The sequence below is a fragment of the Acanthochromis polyacanthus genome, chromosome 16 (assembly GCF_021347895.1).
Source record: "Acanthochromis polyacanthus isolate Apoly-LR-REF ecotype Palm Island chromosome 16, KAUST_Apoly_ChrSc, whole genome shotgun sequence".
In the NCBI taxonomy this organism is placed as follows: domain Eukaryota; kingdom Metazoa; phylum Chordata; class Actinopteri; family Pomacentridae; genus Acanthochromis; species Acanthochromis polyacanthus.
The window spans coordinates 12,894,855-12,912,327 of NC_067128.1; the positions used below are offsets into that span (position 1 = coordinate 12,894,855).

Sequence of the window (17,473 nt, forward strand, 5' to 3'; positions counted from 1 at the left end):
GAAAGAAAGTAGCTGTTAAAGCGTGTGTGTGTGTGTGTTAACTGTACATGCATGTGCAGCTGAGGGTTTCCTTGAGGTGATATCATGGGTTAGCAGGCAATGTTTGGGTCAAACACACCCACATGTACGTGGAGTGAGTGGGCGTGGGCGAGCAGATGGCCTTTATTTTAGCGAGGAATTCATCAACATCAGGTCACTGACATGAAAAATACGTTTAGAGTTTCCCCTACAGGGAAGGGAAACATGTGTAAGCCCATAGGTACTCATGTCAAAATAAATTTCTGGTTGGGCTTGGGTCTTCCCGAGGGGCTTTTGATGCAATTTCTTGCTCTCAGAGTGCAATCTGAAAATGAGTCCAGATGCTGTGGAGTCCCATGTGGCTCAGTATAAATTCTACTTGTAGCTGAAGTCACTAGAGTCTTGGAATTATCAGAATAATCACAGAATTCACTGAAGAGAGCGCTACGCTCCGCCAGTTTGCTTATGAGAGTAAATACACTTAGCTGCAGTCGCTTTTGCACAATTAACACTCCACTTGCGTCAAAGGTCAAATCTTTTTTCTTAAACTTTCTTCTCCATGAGGACTAGAACTCATCTAATGAGGGAAATCAGTTCATTGACACTGTAATCCCAAAAGCATTTCAATATGTTAATTATTCAATCAGACACATTGAATATTATGTTAATAAACTCTAAATTCAGCTTGAAGAAAAATTCTGAAACAATGAGAGGAGACAACTTTTACTTTTTAGGAATTTCACCTTTGTTTCCTGACTGTGTACCATTTGCATATAAACATATTAAGGGGAGGATTTATCCTCAAAACACTTTAAAAACATCCCACTGCAGCAGCAGAAGTTGACAATGCGTAAGTAGTGACTGGCTGTTAAGATGTAATCCTTCTTCTTCTTTTCCCTTCAGGGGTCGCCACAGGGGTCCTAATGGTCTGCATTTTAGCCGTTATTTGATATTTGTTCTGTTGTCTGACAACAGAAAAGTACGTAACTGACAACAGCTGTACTGGTTTATTCAACTGCACTAAAATGCTGGAATAAATGTTGAGGAATGGCAGAAGTGAACATCTTCATAACAGCTTTTATTTTACACCTCCAACTTTCTAACAACCACAAAACACAAGACAAATGGATTTTTAACCATACGGGACCCTTAAACTTCATGCTTTTACGAATTTTATAATACACAAGACGCTCTATATCATTGAATTGACAAGTGTGCATGTATCCATCGGACAAGGCACACCCTTGCTTACTTACATTATTTTATTTATACGATAACACCGTGAACAGGCTGCCCAACTGCAAATACACCGACCAGCCACAACATTATGACCAGTGACAGGTGAAGGGAATAACATTGATCATCTTGTCATAATGTGATGTTCTGCTGGGAAACCTTGAGTCCTGACATCCATTTGCTTGATGCCAGTTGCCACCCTCAGCAGGACAATGCACTTCAACACACCGCAAAAAACTGCTCAGGAGTGGCCCGGGGAACATGACAGAGCAAAGGCATTCACCCGGGTTCCTCATTCCCCAGATCCAAATCTTAATGCGCATCTGTGGGACGTGCCAGGATGAGCCTGATCTAGGTAGGTCCCACCCTAAATGGTTGTATTTATATAGCGCTTTTATCCAAAGCGCTTTTCATGATACGTCACACTCACCCGTTCACACACTGATGGCGGAAGCTGCCATGCAAGGCTGACCATGACCCACCAGGAGTAATTAGGGGTTCGGTGTCTTGCTCAGGGACACCTCGACATGAGCACAACGGGCTGAGGATCGAACCGGCAACCTTACAGTTACAAGACGGCCACTCTACCCACTGAGCCATGCCGCACCCTGCGGCCCACAGGATTTACTGCCACCATCCTGGTACCACAAGACATTTCCAGAAGTCCTGTGTCCATGCCCCACTGGGTCAGAGGAGTTTTAGCTGCATAACAGAGACCAACACAATATTAACTTCAACTTTATTTATTAGGCAAGTGGTCATAATGTTATGTCTGTTTGGTGTATTTCATTGTCAACTACATTGTGAGAAAACAATGAGAAATATACTTAGCTGCCTGCCCAGCTGGTCCCTCATCTTCTTAGTCAGCAGCTTGGGAAAGTGGTTGGCTATCTCATCATGGGCGGACTTTTAACGTCCTTTTCTGCTCTGTGAGCTTAGTCCAGCAGAGAATGAACCAGTTTTTCTACAGGTCCTGGTTGAAGTTGCCCTCCAACTGGCAGCAGATATACTCGCCAACTGAAGCGCACCTGCCAATTTCTTTCACATCAATGCATTGAATAAGAGAATCGACTGATCCAATAAATTTCTGATCCTGCCATATTGTTGTGGCAAAATAATCAGAATAAGGAATAACTTTTAATTCATTTGTAATTGCTTTGTCAAGGCAGTTATACTAAAACCTCATGAGGTGTCAGAGGCAGAACAATCGATGCGAATGAGCTGAAGTGTAATGAGAAAGAATATGACTGCTCCAATGTGTTGTGTGTCCAGCGACAGTGTGGCAATTTTGCAGTTTTTTGGCCACAACAACACAATCACTCCTCCCCACCAGCCCTCCGCATTAGAGTTGGCTGTCTCTGACTTATCCCCAAAGTGAAATTCATATTAAAGGGTTGTCGTTTTCATACAGTTTAAGAGATGCACTGCAGATGGTGGCTGTCAGGTACAATTTCTTATTTTTACAGGCACACTCTTTTCATTTTTTTTTTTATCAACTCTCATGTATCTAAAACAAATAGGGAATGCTCACTCATTACACAATGAGTAGGATATAGGATAATAATGTATGAGAAATATAGAGTAGAATTAGGAAAATTATTTGCACAAATTGTGTAAAACCCTTTGCAGGGAGTTCTTTATTTGTACATTTACATGTGTCTATGAACAGAATGAAAGTAAAAAGACAGAAGTTAGTGATTTTAGAGATGAAGAAATTAAAAACATATCTTAGACCATCTCTATTTGGTCTTTGAAATAAAACCAAGGCAAACATCAGAGTGTGTTGCCACCTGCCAAAAGAGCTAAGCTTCAGGAATGACTGGTAAATTAAACCACTTCAGAAGCCTGTCCAGCAAAAAATCTCCTACAAATCTGCTGTCAGCTGCTAAAATAGTGGACTTCAGGAAGAAACAGCCCTTGTGGCGGCTGAACAAAAAGGTTAGTTTCTTGCCCTGCTTCTTCCCACCAATGCTTCCCAGAACATAATGAACTTTAAATGCTGCAATGGCCATTTTATTGTCTGACCAATTCAGTCAATCTGTCCGGGATCTAATGGCGTTTTCCCAGGCTTTCTTTCTGCTAAAGGTTATATTTTATGGAGTGCAGTAAGCCTGGCATCAGAGGCCAGAGCTTTTCAATGTGACAAAGGTCAGGGACTCAGACTTGATCCTCGGAGGATATGAGGGGAACACAGAGTAATAAAACAAATATCAACTCATTCTCATGTGCATAAGCATACAGGGAGGCCAGACACAGCCTAAGAAGATTCAGACACACATACACAAACCAGCTTCCTATTCGGGCTGTCCTAATTTCACTCTCTGACACACATAAGTTGGGAGTTACTTTGGACATAAGAACACATTACATGACTAATCTACTCTCCACACACTTCTAATCTCCCAAAGTCTCCGGTTTCCACCGCAGGGTTTTCCTACAACAGACCTGGACCTGATAAGGCAAACAATGCAGACTCAAGCTTCATACACACACACAAATAAACACCCTCTTGCACATATGCATAGACTATACCATGCCAACGAAGGAAGCTGGCCTAAATGTTCATCAAAGACCAAGCACAGAAGAGAAAGCCGAGGATTGTTTCACAACACGGAGCACAGCTTTGTGTGCGTTCATATGAGTGTGTGTGTGTGTGTGTCGTCCAGTGCCATATCAGTGTATCCCACCTGCTTCCTCGTCCTCGCCCATAGCGATGGGCCCGGCCTGAGGAGTCTCTCCGCTCTTCAGACAGTTGTGGATGTAGGTGGCCTTCCAGCGGGCATACTTCCGATGCTGGATGTTCTGGTGGGGAAGGGGCAAAGAGACATTGAAAGAGTTTTGTAAGGTGGCTAGTGGGGAGTTGGGGTAACAAAATGTGACAAGCAAATGGTAAGAGATGATATAACACATATGAGAAGATATGGATTTGTAGTGATTGGGAAGAGGGTGCATGTAGAAGTTAAAGTGGGTAAGGTAGTGGGCAGTGGGGAAGGGGTAGATCATGCCATGCTGATGATTTTGGAGAGTCTGGGTGACAGAGTAGAAAATAGCTGGAAACCATAAAGAGATAGGGCACTAGTTAATAGATACAATCCACATACTAGCCAGTGGCGACAATAAAAGCATGTTCATCCTCAGGAGCAGAGTTGGTCTTTAGTTGTTAGAGGTATTTAAAGAGGGACACTTGTTTTAAGTAAATATAAAAATTGAGTTCAAGAAGAAATGACCAAAGTGACAGCTGAAATGTGTAAATCAGAGTTTGTATTGTTAATTAATGTCCACAGGATACGTCATTTCTAAGCTTCACAATTAGTGTCTTGTAAGCAGCCGTGCAGTGTATTCTGGTAGCATCGCAATGCATTTCGAAAGGTGCGGCTTCACAATGGCATAAAGTTGAGTTTTAGTCTCCTTTATGAAAACTAGTGGAATCCAGCCAACATGAAAAATTTGACATTAACAGTTGTTGATCTAAAATGAAAACAGATTCAACTGCATTGCTCATTTCTCATCCTAAATATGGCAAGACAGATGTTGGTGGGCTGCTACTGTAACACAAGCTAACGTTTCCAAGCTACCATGCCACAAATCCAGCCAGGAGACAGCCAATGAGTGAAGTACTCAAAAAATTACTTTAAGTGTAGTCATGTTTGCGCAGTTGGAAGACGGTGTGATCTGTATATATGTCCTGTTGGAGAGCACCTGTCAGTCATCTTTCATTGCAGCGGCAAAATGTCATGAAGCAGCCTGTGTTCAAAAACGCTGCTGCGGACACATACCATAAAGGTGAAGAAATTATTCGGGGACTACATGGAAAGAGTCTGTTGTTTGTTGGGAACAATAATATTAAACATCATTTGGAATAGGAGTAAAATTGTAGCAGGCAGTAGGATTATGCTGATTCTGGGATCAAAATTACAAGATGTGGGGTGTATTTTGTTGGGCGCTTTAAGGGATAACAGCTAAAGACATTAAAGATGAGGGAATCACTGAGACCTGTGTTGAAGATTTTGGTATTTGTTCTCCACATAAATAAAGAATTGGGATCAGGGACTGAAAAGGTGCAACTGGTTGAAGACCGGGAGATTAGGTTAAATGTTGGGCCAGGATGTTTAAAAAAAAAAAAAAAAAAAAAAAGGATATCATTATTTGAAGGTATGAAGAGAGAAAATATATTTTGGGACAGAGTTGAGAGAGGTAAGTAGTAGTTTTTGGGGAGTATTGAAAATGGAAAAATAATTGGTTTAAGGGGTGACAAATGGAAACAAATAATTGTTGGGGAGATGAACAGAAAAGAAAGCCTTTTGTGGAAGGGCTGAAAAGTGTATCTATTAGATTGTTGGGAGGTTTATAGTAGGGTTAGTTTTAGAAGCAAGGTTTGAAAAAGTTGTTCATCATCATGGAGCAGGACTGAAAATGGTAAACACCGGACTTTTCATAATCAAGGAAGAAATATATGTTTGGGGCAGAATAATTTTGTAAGCATCATCTACAACAGCTGTAAGTCATCTTTGCTTTAAATTCGTCCCCAGTCTTCATGAATTCATTTCTATTGAGGTAATACACATTCTGCTTGCCTTCAGAAACGAATGCCGGGTAAAGTAGGCTAACCAAATAGTTTTAAGCAACATTATATTTATTAATAACATTATCTGAAGGAGACTGTTAAGCTTCACTTGTACTTCTGTGTTGAGTCGTCACTGAGGCTATGTCACATGCAAGGCAAGCAAACTACGCTATTGTGAGCATCACTGCGATGTGTGGTTACATTTCTACGGAGGGGCAAGTATAAATGAAGTCGTAAACCGTGACTCTCTCCATTCCATCGCTATTTTTCATTCAGCTGTTTACACCATAAAGCTACTCACGCTTTCTCAAACAGAAAAATACAGTCATATAATTGGGGAAACGCAGCAATAATATAATTCACGAAGCAGACAGTATGAGGAAATAAACAAGAGGAAGAGGAAATGAAGGTAAAACGGTTAAATGGTAAATGAGAACAGACTGACGTGACAGGATGTTTAAAAGGTGTAAAGAGTTGAACAGGGAAAGAGAAACGAAGGCAACAGATTTACGCTGACATGAAGCAGATAAGAATGAATGGACAAATTCCTGCCTCTACCAGATAAGTGCCATGTTTTAGCAGCTGCACATAAACAAAGGGGCTCAGGATTGGAGAGGTCTGCTGTCGCGTAGGGCTGCTGGCTTAGCTTCAGACATGCCGCAATAAGAAAGCAGTGACTAATTGCAGTCGTTTCTAATCACTGAAATAACACCGCTGTGGTATTAAATGACAGGGATTTTTATGTCACGAAATTCAGAAGAAATGTGACTCACTGTGAAGTTATTCAGTGGAACAATAAGAGGAAGAGGGAAGCATGAGATTTTTTCAAAAAAGTCAAAACGGTCAGTTGCAGATTTTTTGTTTGGCTCAAGTGAGTCCTGGCCTTTCCTTCCAGTACATTTTTCACTATAGAAATGTGGTTTGGGTTACAAAATTCCCCATAATTACTGTTAAATCTACCCACTGGGACTCTCAGTGTTCTATTGGCTGACCAAAGCTTGTATTTCACAAATAAATTGTGATGGTCTAGAATGCTACCAATAACTAACATCTTGTCAGCATATGCAGTTTGAAATGTTACTTCAAGTGCATTTCATAAGATCTTAGAGAGCATTCATCGGAATGTTTCAGATTTTAGGTTCCATATGATGGTCAGCAAAATGACAAAGTGATTGACAGATAATCTTATAGGCAACATGCAGTTCACCTGTCTGTCTACAGTTTCTTGTAAAGAGCCATGATTCACCTGATGAACGGAAAGGTAAAACTTTGAATGCAAGGTGGAAAGCCTGATGTTGCCTTTTGAGATCTCACTGGCTCATGGTAGGGAGTGATAATCAGTTGTAGGAAGTGGAACAGATGGCCAGCGCCGTCTTTGTCTGTCAGCACCGTGACAGCCTGAGTGACAGAAGGATGAGGATATGGCTTTCTGCTGAAATACAAGTGTTGATAGCATATTAGTGCGGTCCTCTGCGAGGCTTTATCGTAGGTAGGGGTTAAGGGTTGTTTCACATTCAAAAAGGAACTATCAAAGGGCCCCACGTATTCATGTCAGGTGCAGTAGAATTCTATATGCTGCAGGAAGGGAATCTGAGGTTTTACAAACCACCTAGGCTTGACTTCAAGTTACATCTCTCAACTGATAATTTGCTGTATGCAGGACGGCAGCTTTTTTGTAGTCATCTCTTGCCTCTCAAAAGCATTAAGCTTGGGTGTGTTTTACAACTAAGCATGTCATTTACAGCTCATTATTTTATGTTTTCACTACACTGGCACACAAGAAGTAGTTCATTTTACAATTTTTTCAAATCCCTGCAGCTCTTTACAGAGCTGCTACGGAGAATTTGGAAGCCTACACCGCAGTGATCAGTCTGTCCTCCATTCGGTATTTACAAGGAGGGTTTTGAGCAGTTAACATTTTGGTGCTTTTATATGAAATATAAAAGACAGACTATTTTAAGTTGTTGCTTCCAGGGGTCAACTTAAAGACAGCAGACAGATGATATATGCATTCACCACGTGCAGCTCAGTGACCTTCAAGTTTGTGAGAAGTCGGTCAGCCATGTTAGCATGCCTTCCAGGTTCAGTTCACAAAGAATGGAACCTCCCACATTTGAGACTATAAAGTAAAGATGTTTTTGCGTTTGTCACTGAAGATCCAGTGGTTTTTAAACAATCCGTCTGAAGAGGGGGTCCTACCTATATCGGTCTTCTTTGAAATTCATGTTAAAACATATTGTTGCAGGTTTACTTTTACCTGAGTATTTCAGTTTTGCTCCCTTTCATCCATTTTTAGCTATTGATATGCATGCAGCAATATAGAGCCACTTCTACATCTATTAACTCAGCTAGTACTGTACATCTGACCACGAGGACAGTATTTATAATGTCGGGATCAACATGACATTAATCCCTTCAGAAACGTAACCTTTAGAAGTACATCCCTTACAGTAAGGTCACAGACAGCTACAAATGGTAGGAGGGCATCCAGTTTCTTGCTCCAAGACACTTGAGTGATATAAATTCTGGCAAACATGAGAGAGCATGCAGCCGATTCTTCTTCCCGCAACTCACTATGCCACAAAGCAGTCCAGAAACAAGTCATTCACTCGGAGTATAAGGGCTCCTGATGTACGACAGTGTTGCTTAACACTGCGCCCGCTCACCTGATCACCGACTCCACTCAGCTCAGCTGGGAAGCTGCTGAAAACCTCTTTTTACTGCGTGAAACTCAATCACTCCTGACTGTCTGCAGAGCACTCACCACCGGCCACTCTGAGGACTCATTGTCTGACAGCAGGCTAAGAATAAGTGCATGTGTGTGTCCATCAGGCCTCACTAACTGTATGAACCTAAGTGTCCTGTTGATGTTTTAATGGCTTCTGGGTGACTTGACAGAAGGTAGAGAAAAAGGTGCCGTGTGTCATGCACTAACACATAAATGGCCAGGTATTTATTTAACCACACAGTATCTCACTGAAGTTTCTGGTTGTGCCTGAGGGGGAACTCTACCTGTTTTGTGTTTTTTTTTTTGTGTTGTTGATGCATTTGTCCAGGTGTTGGGAAACATAGAGATAAGGATTTAGAATGAAAAGGGCTTAACACATCTGTATCCCACTCCACATCAATGCCGCAAGCTAGCAGCTCCAGGCTACGTTAGCTGCATCTAGCATGACACACCTACAATAAATCTCTGACTGAACTGCTGCCAGTTTAACTGTATTGTGGCTACTCAGTAAAAGGTTTTATGTGCATAAAAAAAATTCCAGTCACATTACAACACATGGTGACATATCAGCCCACAGGTCAGTTACATACAGCTTCATTGTATGCCTGAGTTTATGTCAGTAACTACTGATTTAAAATCAACTTTCCGAATTAATTTCCTATTGAGTAGTTTTGAATGAATTGAAATTCACTCATTGAATAGACCAAGGCCATGTACAGTTGAGTCAATGAATGCTTCCTTTTTCTGTCACCTCACATCAGCTTTTAGCTCTAGTTCAAGTGGTGCATTTGCCAACAATCAAAATGCAAAACCTTCATCAACAGGGCAAGGTTACATGTTTCCTCTCTTTCTCCTTTTTGTTTTTGCTTCATTTCAAAGGCACAGACTCATAATCGTTATCAGGCTTTGGCTACACGAATAAAACTTGATAGCGGGATAAATTTTTGTTGGTTTTGGTCTCTTGCGGGGATTTGTAGATCATTTGAAAAGGATAAAATAAAGCCAGCTGCCTTCTTTAACATGTTATCCAATTTCTGTAGCAAATCCATTTTTGCAGACATCAAACTTGTGATTCCCAACAGGATCTTTATCTTACCTCCTCTGACAACTCCCCAAACACGGACAAGACATCCAGCAGCAGGCTGGACGTGTAAAAGGACTTGATCATGTTCCTGGAGGGAGAAAAGAGGAGGAGGAGGAGGACAGAATGCAGGAATTATGAGATATGCAAGGGAGGAACAAAAGTACAAGCAGAAGAGAGGGTTTAGAAATTGAGAGAAAAATAAAAGGTGAAAGAGGGAAGTGGGAAGAGGAAAGAAAGAAAAACACAAAAAAGTTATTAGTTTCTCATTTTATTGCTAATCAGACGTAAGAAAATAAGCTGTTTAAACTTTGTTGACTCGTCATAGCACGTTTATTTTTTCTTTTTACTGAAAAAACGATGTTAACATCTGTAAAGTATACTGAACAAGGCAAATACTGAGCAATAATGCAGTCAGCAATATCAAACAGAAATCAAAAATCACCCGAATTTCTGAGCAGTTCAAGCAGGGGCAAACCATGAACAGGTAACAGTGCTGGGACATGTTGCTACTTGCAACTGAAAGAAGGTGCTGCAAAAGGCTTGGTGCTCAATACCACAGGAAAACTACAGAGGTGTTGTACAATCTATGCCAAGATCTCCTAGCGTTGTCCAATACTTGACTTAAGTTTCAGATTCGAAATGGGAAAAAGAGTTTTGGTTAGATCTTTGCATATATGTACCAATCTAAGTTCATGTTGAAGCTCTCATTGGCATGACATCAATGTGGAGGTCTGGGGTAGATGTGAGAAACTAAATGAGTTATACACTGCGGACTACACTATGACTTCAGGCTGCAGCACGGCAAGCAAATGCAGCTATCACATTAGAAATTTTGAGTGCAAATGAACATCAGTGCCAGCATATTGTGTTACACAGTGGTGGCATACGGTGGATAAACACTTTAAACTGTACCATTAGAAAAGGGATCCATTAGCCATGATGTAGGGTTGATTTTATCTACCCTCATCAGCAGTTTTGATCCAATATGAAGTATGGAATTTGTTCACTTCAACCCAGTAATAATCAGAGCTGACACTGTTTTCTTCAAACTCACTGATGCTCCTGTAATTTAATTTCCATCACGAGCCACATTTTTGTATTGTATTGTATGAAGGGCCCCTCTCTTCCTTTGGCATTTGTGTGAAAATTAGCCCCAAATTTGTCCACATTCGGCAAACTGCTGGCATTAGAAGTAGCCAAATTCTTTATGAGCCACTACTGTTTGCACTGTAGCAATGAATATCCAGGCAGCTACCACTGGATTTCCGAGATACTGAAGAAAAGCTAAAAATGCGATCATTCTCAGGCATGTTCTCAACAGTATTTGCTCCATTTTGTTTTGTCCTACTGAATATCTGTGTTTTAAATTACCAGGGATTACAAGGAATATTTTACCATGACAGTCCCATTTGAAACAGGCTCTCAGGCATCCAGTACGTCGGTAGAGCAAATACAAAGTCACACATTATATCAAATCTGAAATTCTACACTGATTTATTCCCAGGTCTATTCTGTAACAACCTGTTGCAGCAACAAGCATTCATGTGCCTCAGTAATTGTTTCAAATATTGGAGATAAAAGTGTAAGCCTGAGTTTTTCTGGTATTAAAGAAGAGAAACATTGTAGCCACAGCCCTGATTTACCGGCACTCTATTATGGGTGCTTTCCACTCATGACACACACACACATACACACACTGTTAAGGTAAGGAAAATGAATGGGCTCCTTGTAGTGCAGTGTGTGAGCTGCTAAGCAGTGGCCTTAACATGTTGGAGGAAGTTTCTTATTCCACCAAAGTTTCCCATAGCCCTTCACCTCTGTGCCTCACCATGTGTGCTGTGACTGTGGACATAATTACGAAGTATTTCTGCCAACATGTATATTTACACGACCATGCCTGTTTTTATTTGTACGACTGTGTGTTCACTGTCTTTGTAACCATGTTCCTGTGTGTGCTCAGGGGCGACATACTGCTGAGGCCTGGCTCCTGTTAGCAACAAACCGCTGCTACTCATAAAACCGCGGGCTGTTTGTGTTCCCCCTTTAGTGGAATACAAGTATTACCCAATCCCTCTTAATATACCTGCTGGAAACAGAGCGCTTCTGAGCGCTTATTTACATCGCAAACAACTCCAGAGAACCTGTCGCCTGCATCCATTCATCCTCCACAACCTGCCACAAGCTGCTCACACTTACTGACAGGAAGGGAAACTGACTTTCCTACTGTGGGAGCCTGTACATCCCAGAAGAAAGGTGAAAGTGTCATTTGCTGAGCTCATGAGGGAACAACTGCCCTGTATTTGCACCGTGAACTATCACAATCTTAAAACATTCCTCGGCTTGCTCCTCACGTTTCATAGTTGAATAAAAGCACCTTGTTGATTTTCAGAATAGTGTTGTCAATTTTCGCTGTCCTATGCAGTCTTGCAAGGACTGATGTAAAAAGAATGAAAGTCCTTCTTAGATTATTTGTAGGAAACTGAAAGTATGGAAGTAGAGCAAAATGATATGCCAAAAAAAAAAAAAGCATGCTGCAAGTTTGACACAGCACACTCACCATACAAGTCATAATGCATACATCAATCTGAGATCTGTATCAAACAAGTATGTTCCTTTATGTGTGTAGTATGTTCTGATGTTCTATATAGTACTGTACAATTGTTTAGCCCCAGCTGGAAGGGAGAACAAATCATTAAGACAAATGTGAGTGTTTAGCTAATGTCAAAAAAGCCTCATAAAAAAATAAAGATATGTGCTTTCTCTGTTGTCTCTTCAAACCACATCAGTTGTAGGTATCATGATAGAGACGCTGGCCATCTCAGCTACTTTGAAAACATCTGGATGTGTGAACTTCACCAGTCAAACACACCAGATGCTGACAAAATAAGACCTACAAAAGGTCATTACTGCACCGATTTGAAAGTGGTTTAGTTTTATAAAGTGGTTGTACTCGTGCATGATGATTATTAAGCTGTCTTGGTGATAAGATAAGATATTCGGATACCAAAATTAATATCCGGGTAGTGCTGTAGCGAACAAATATTTGGATATTTGGGTCCAGCCCTAGTATTTACCTGCTAAACTGCGCAGCAAGCGATGTTTTCATTCCGTTCACGCCATCTTGGATATGAAATCTCGTGCTTGCGCAAATTCTCGCAGACGCCTCGAGAGTTGCAAGAGTATCGATCGAACTTTTACATATTTTTCTGCTCGACAGGTCTTCTTACTGATGTTTAGCGATTCGAATTTTTCTACTATCGATCGTTTTGAATCAGATATGTTCGACGAGGGCCTCGATAGGGCATTATCGATGGATTAGCAGACAGTCATTTCACATAGTCATTTTTAAATTTTTGAATGATGAGTTGCCCGGCACATGCGGCACCAGCAGAATTTGTTCATGAGGTTGTTGATGATGATGACTTTGATGATGATGATGATGGATATGTGTCTGACATGGAGCAAGAGGAGGAGGAAAACAATAAAAAGATCAACATATGTTCTCTTGAAGCCTAACTAAATAAATGATTAAATGATTTCAAAAGATATTGTCTCCTTTGATTATTTTGTTAAATTTTTTGTCGTAAATCGCACTTTTTTCCGTCCGCGCATTGTAGGTCCACCAAAAACCCGGTAGGTCCACCAAACTCTCCAGCTGTGGTGGACCTACTGTCCACCAAGACTCCTGACGGTTTCGCATTGACTGCAAGGAAAGAAGAAAACAAATGAGAATATAGTCTTCCCATATGAAAGACATAAAAATTCTTTCTGATTCAATTCCCAAATGTTTCCTGTCAGGTGTTATACTGCAGATGATACGTGGAATGACAGGAATGACAGGAATGAATGGAGGGAAAAAGTACAAATCATAAAATATCCTTTAATGTAACTTGTCCAATTACTTCAACCCGGTTTCCTAGTGGCCTGCCTCCTTAAATATGATACATACATATCTAAAAATGACAAATTTATCAGTGATTACAAACTCCAACCAGGGGCATGACAAAGTAAATTCTGATTTGATAAACCAGATCCTGAAAAGCAACATTTATTTATATTTCTCGTTTAGTGTGTGATCGTGAGAGATTTGACTGAAAAAATGAACGTGATTTTAGTTAACAAATATTTTTCAGTTTGTTTTTCCCCTTTCCCCTTCTTCTTGTACTTCTTCTAAAAGGTTATGTTCTGCTCTTGGTATTTAAAAACTGAAGTATTAACATCATTGTAACCACGCCCAAACCACCAGGGGAAACACTCCTGTTAAAACAGCCTTATCACACAGGTTTTCATATCAAATACCGCACAAGCAAAGGCTACACGCTCTCATTAGATCAACAGGCTGCAGTGTTTTCCTGACCTACATAAGCAGCAGCTTTGCACATGACGCCAAACTTTTCTACTTCCATGGAAGGAGAACTGACCTGCCATATTTGAAAACATCCTGGACTGGTTGTACAAACTGTAAAGTCAAATATGCGACTTTGTTAAAAAAAAAAAAAAAAAAAAAAGTTCACTTGATTTGGCCCGAGAGATTTGAGAAGCAGTGTTTAGTTCCACCAGTGACGTGGGAAAGTCTGGGTCTGAGAGTCTGACTTTGAGCATCAAAAACATTGTTTGTATTCAGTGTATCCCGTAGACCTGATATCTGTTAACAAAACCTAAACCTTAGGGTGTAACCACTGTCACTAATTCTGTTTTTGCTTCCACTGAACTCCCTTCTGCTGTGGGAGTGTGAATGTGGGCCTTAAATTTCAGCATTGGTCAAATGGTTTAGGTAGAGATAATATGTGGACTCAGAATTTATGTCTGTTTTGCTGCATTTGACTGTGACAGTGATGAAAAGTACTTTAATTACATTTCCTTCTCATGACGCAGACACTTTCTACATCGTGCCACATTTCCAGGAGTTGGACAGCAAAACAAATGTTGCATCAGTATACATCATTTCTGTCTGGGAGAAAAACAAATCTTGGAAAGGATTGCATCTGACATTCGCTGTTCCTCTTTTCACTCCGCTGTCTTTTGGTTGCAGACAGAATCCAGCAGCAGGTTGGTTTAAAGAGATGGAGCAGAGAAGGAGCAGGACCCTGCTGGGAAAAGGACTCTGTGAAGCTGCTCAGCTGGTTGGGAGCTGCTCTGGAGCTCCGATTGCTTTAATTTAATGATATTGATGCCTAGGGTTTGACTTTTATGGCATCTTAGTGCACGCAAATCCACTTGTTAAATCTAAATCCTTTAATATCCCTTATAAAAGTTGAATTATATCATCAGCAAGTTTAAAGCAACTCAGACATTCAGCTCAGGTGTGTCATCAGCTGCTTGTTTTCAACAATCCAGAGCAGCTACAGTTCTCAGCAACAGCTGATAAATTAACCATCAACATTAATAAGGACAGCATGATTGATATTGGCTGTATTTATCGATGCTGATTAACAGCTGGCTTTTACAGCTCATTTCTCACAAACAACTTGACCCAAATAATGGAGAGACTCCTTCACAACTCTAAACATAATGAGCTTCAAGCGAGGCTGAAGTGAGACTATGTTGTATTAATGATCATTCCTCCATAGAACAGTCTCACTCTGCAGAACATCACAGTTCTCAGGAGGTTGTAGAGTGTTGTGACAGAGTGACGCATCTTTTCACTCAATCTTTGGCAGAGAGTCAGCAGACTGAAGTTTCACTTCAGCCAGTAGGACACTAACTGTAAAGAGCCAAAGCTGGTAAGAATCACCACAAACAACTGTCTGGTAATATTACCTGCAAGTTTTCATCCCTGGTTTTCAGCAGTGAAGAAGAAACTAAGGGTGAGAGGTTTGCTGGTGATCATTTTTGCATATTTCTGCTATAAATATGTTTTCCTCTGATGCATCTAGAGAGCTTTAAAGCTTTCCTGTTTGTACGTTTTGATACTGTTGGCACTTGGTTCCATGTCACTGTAATATAAAAGCATGAGAAGCAATGTGTTTACTTTACTAGAAATTAAGTTGTAATCCAGATGTGAACCCTGATCTCTGGTGATGTCACTCAATATAATAATAACACTGGAACATGCTCTCAGTTCAAAACAGTTAACTCAAAACTAACTCTTTAGGAATAATGCTTTTGAAGTCCAGGTTCACCATCCTGCTAACTTTGCCTCAAAGGTTTAAGCTGCCATTTGAATGAATCCACCAAAACACAATGGAAGACCATCGAAACTAAAAACTGCTGCTGAGAACTACGTGCAGATCTTATTTTTGTAAGTTGCTGGTATTTTCTTATATAACAGGATACAGTATTTCTTACTTTGACGATTGCTGTGAAGCCAAAGCTCTGGTGTTGATGGAAAAGTGCGGTGTGGATGGAAGGAGATGAAACGACTGTGGTTTGAGTAGAGGGGAGGAGCGGCATTCACCCATCACATGTTCGTCCACCAAGCCATGTGCTGTACATGCACACGCATTCAATAAGTCATGTCTGTTTTCATCGCCTTCCAAATGGATTCATGGGAGCATTTTGAAGTCTAGCACCACTTGCCTTGCTTTTACAGAGTCACAGACATGCCACAAAGGTACACAAGAGGTGCATCAGTTTGTAAAAAGTTTTGCTACACCCTTGTTTGGGGTTGGGGGAAAAGATATGTTTTAGGAACAATGACAATTTTGCCAGCATTAACCAGCTCCTCTCCAGTGAGGCTTTGCTAAGGTTTGGTGCAGTTTAGGCAACTATTTACTGGGTTAAGTATAGGTTAAGATCCATTTCAACAGTAGACACTAATTTGTTTTAGAATCAACTATAAACCCAGTAACACGTTCCAGATTTTCAAGAAGACGGATGAAAGAAATCCACTATGAGACAATGGACTGATACCATTTAACAAAGACATAAACTGCACTAACATGCAGTTATGAACATGTGGATATACTGACACGCATGTTAACATTGTGCCCCACTAACACATGTGGTTTGTATGAGTCATTGACTGTTGCTGAAACAAACAGACTGAAAGGCTATGAAACAGAAAGTCTTTTCATAGTACTTCTCTCTGTGTGTTGTAGCTAAAAGCTATCATGGTAAAAAAAAAAAAAAAAAAAATGGACCCAGATGTTGGCGTCATCGATAATGTAATCACTTGGGTGACATTGCTACGTAGCTGGCAGGTGGACACATGCAAAGTAAAAAGAGATTTGTAATTAGGAGCATGTCTAATTGACAGAGGAGAGAGGAGAAGAAGATAGAACTATGGGAAGGATAAAGTGTGCACTTTTCCCAAGAGAGGTTTCAAAAAAGCTCTTAGAGAAGATCCTATGTAATCGGTGTCATTTAAAGTTGTATTGTGATCGTCTGGTTTATAGTTGTGGGTCACAGCAACAATCACACAGGTCAAATTTTGCTATCGTTGTGTCTCACTGCGATTTTAGCACAATTATCTGACTGTCAACCAACTTCCCTGATTGCCCAAAGTCACTCAGTACAACAGAAGTTTTTACTTATTAGCTAACAAAAGTAGGCTCTATTACGCCTGCTAAATGAAGATAAAACTGGTAGCTGGTCTGTCTTGTCTTAAAGTCTCTCCTTTTTAAGTTAAGTTCATGATACTGTCAACAGGTAAAACCACTAGATACAAACATAAGAAAACATATTCCTCACTTGTGGAATCGACCGGCTCTGTCTTCATTGTCGGCGTACAGAAACATTTTTAAGGCGTAATTTTCAATGTGGGCGTTACCAACCACCTCCTGGCTGATGGAGTCATTGTCACTCAGCTCCTTCTTCATCTGAAAAACAAAATAAAACACACAATTACTCAAAAACAATTACAAAGGTCATGAATTGAGCAGTAAAATCTGCAAAGCAAGAC

At 40.5% G+C, this 17,473-nt stretch overlaps 1 protein-coding gene across 3 annotated transcripts in view; it reads right to left on the reverse strand.

Moving 5' to 3' along the window:
• The window catches only part of vta1 (vesicle (multivesicular body) trafficking 1), an 84,457-nt gene that overhangs the window by 34,387 nt on the left and 32,597 nt on the right, over positions 1–17,473 (reverse strand). For all 3 annotated transcript variants that reach the window (XM_022206562.2, XM_022206561.2, XM_022206559.2), the window contains exons 3-5: positions 17,263–17,390; positions 9,643–9,718; positions 3,942–4,056 (exon numbers count right to left, since the gene is read on the reverse strand). In XM_022206562.2, coding sequence (XP_022062254.1) covers positions 3,942–4,056; positions 9,643–9,718; positions 17,263–17,390 — 319 coding nt within the window. The remainder of the gene's footprint in view (positions 1–3,941; positions 4,057–9,642; positions 9,719–17,262; positions 17,391–17,473) is intronic.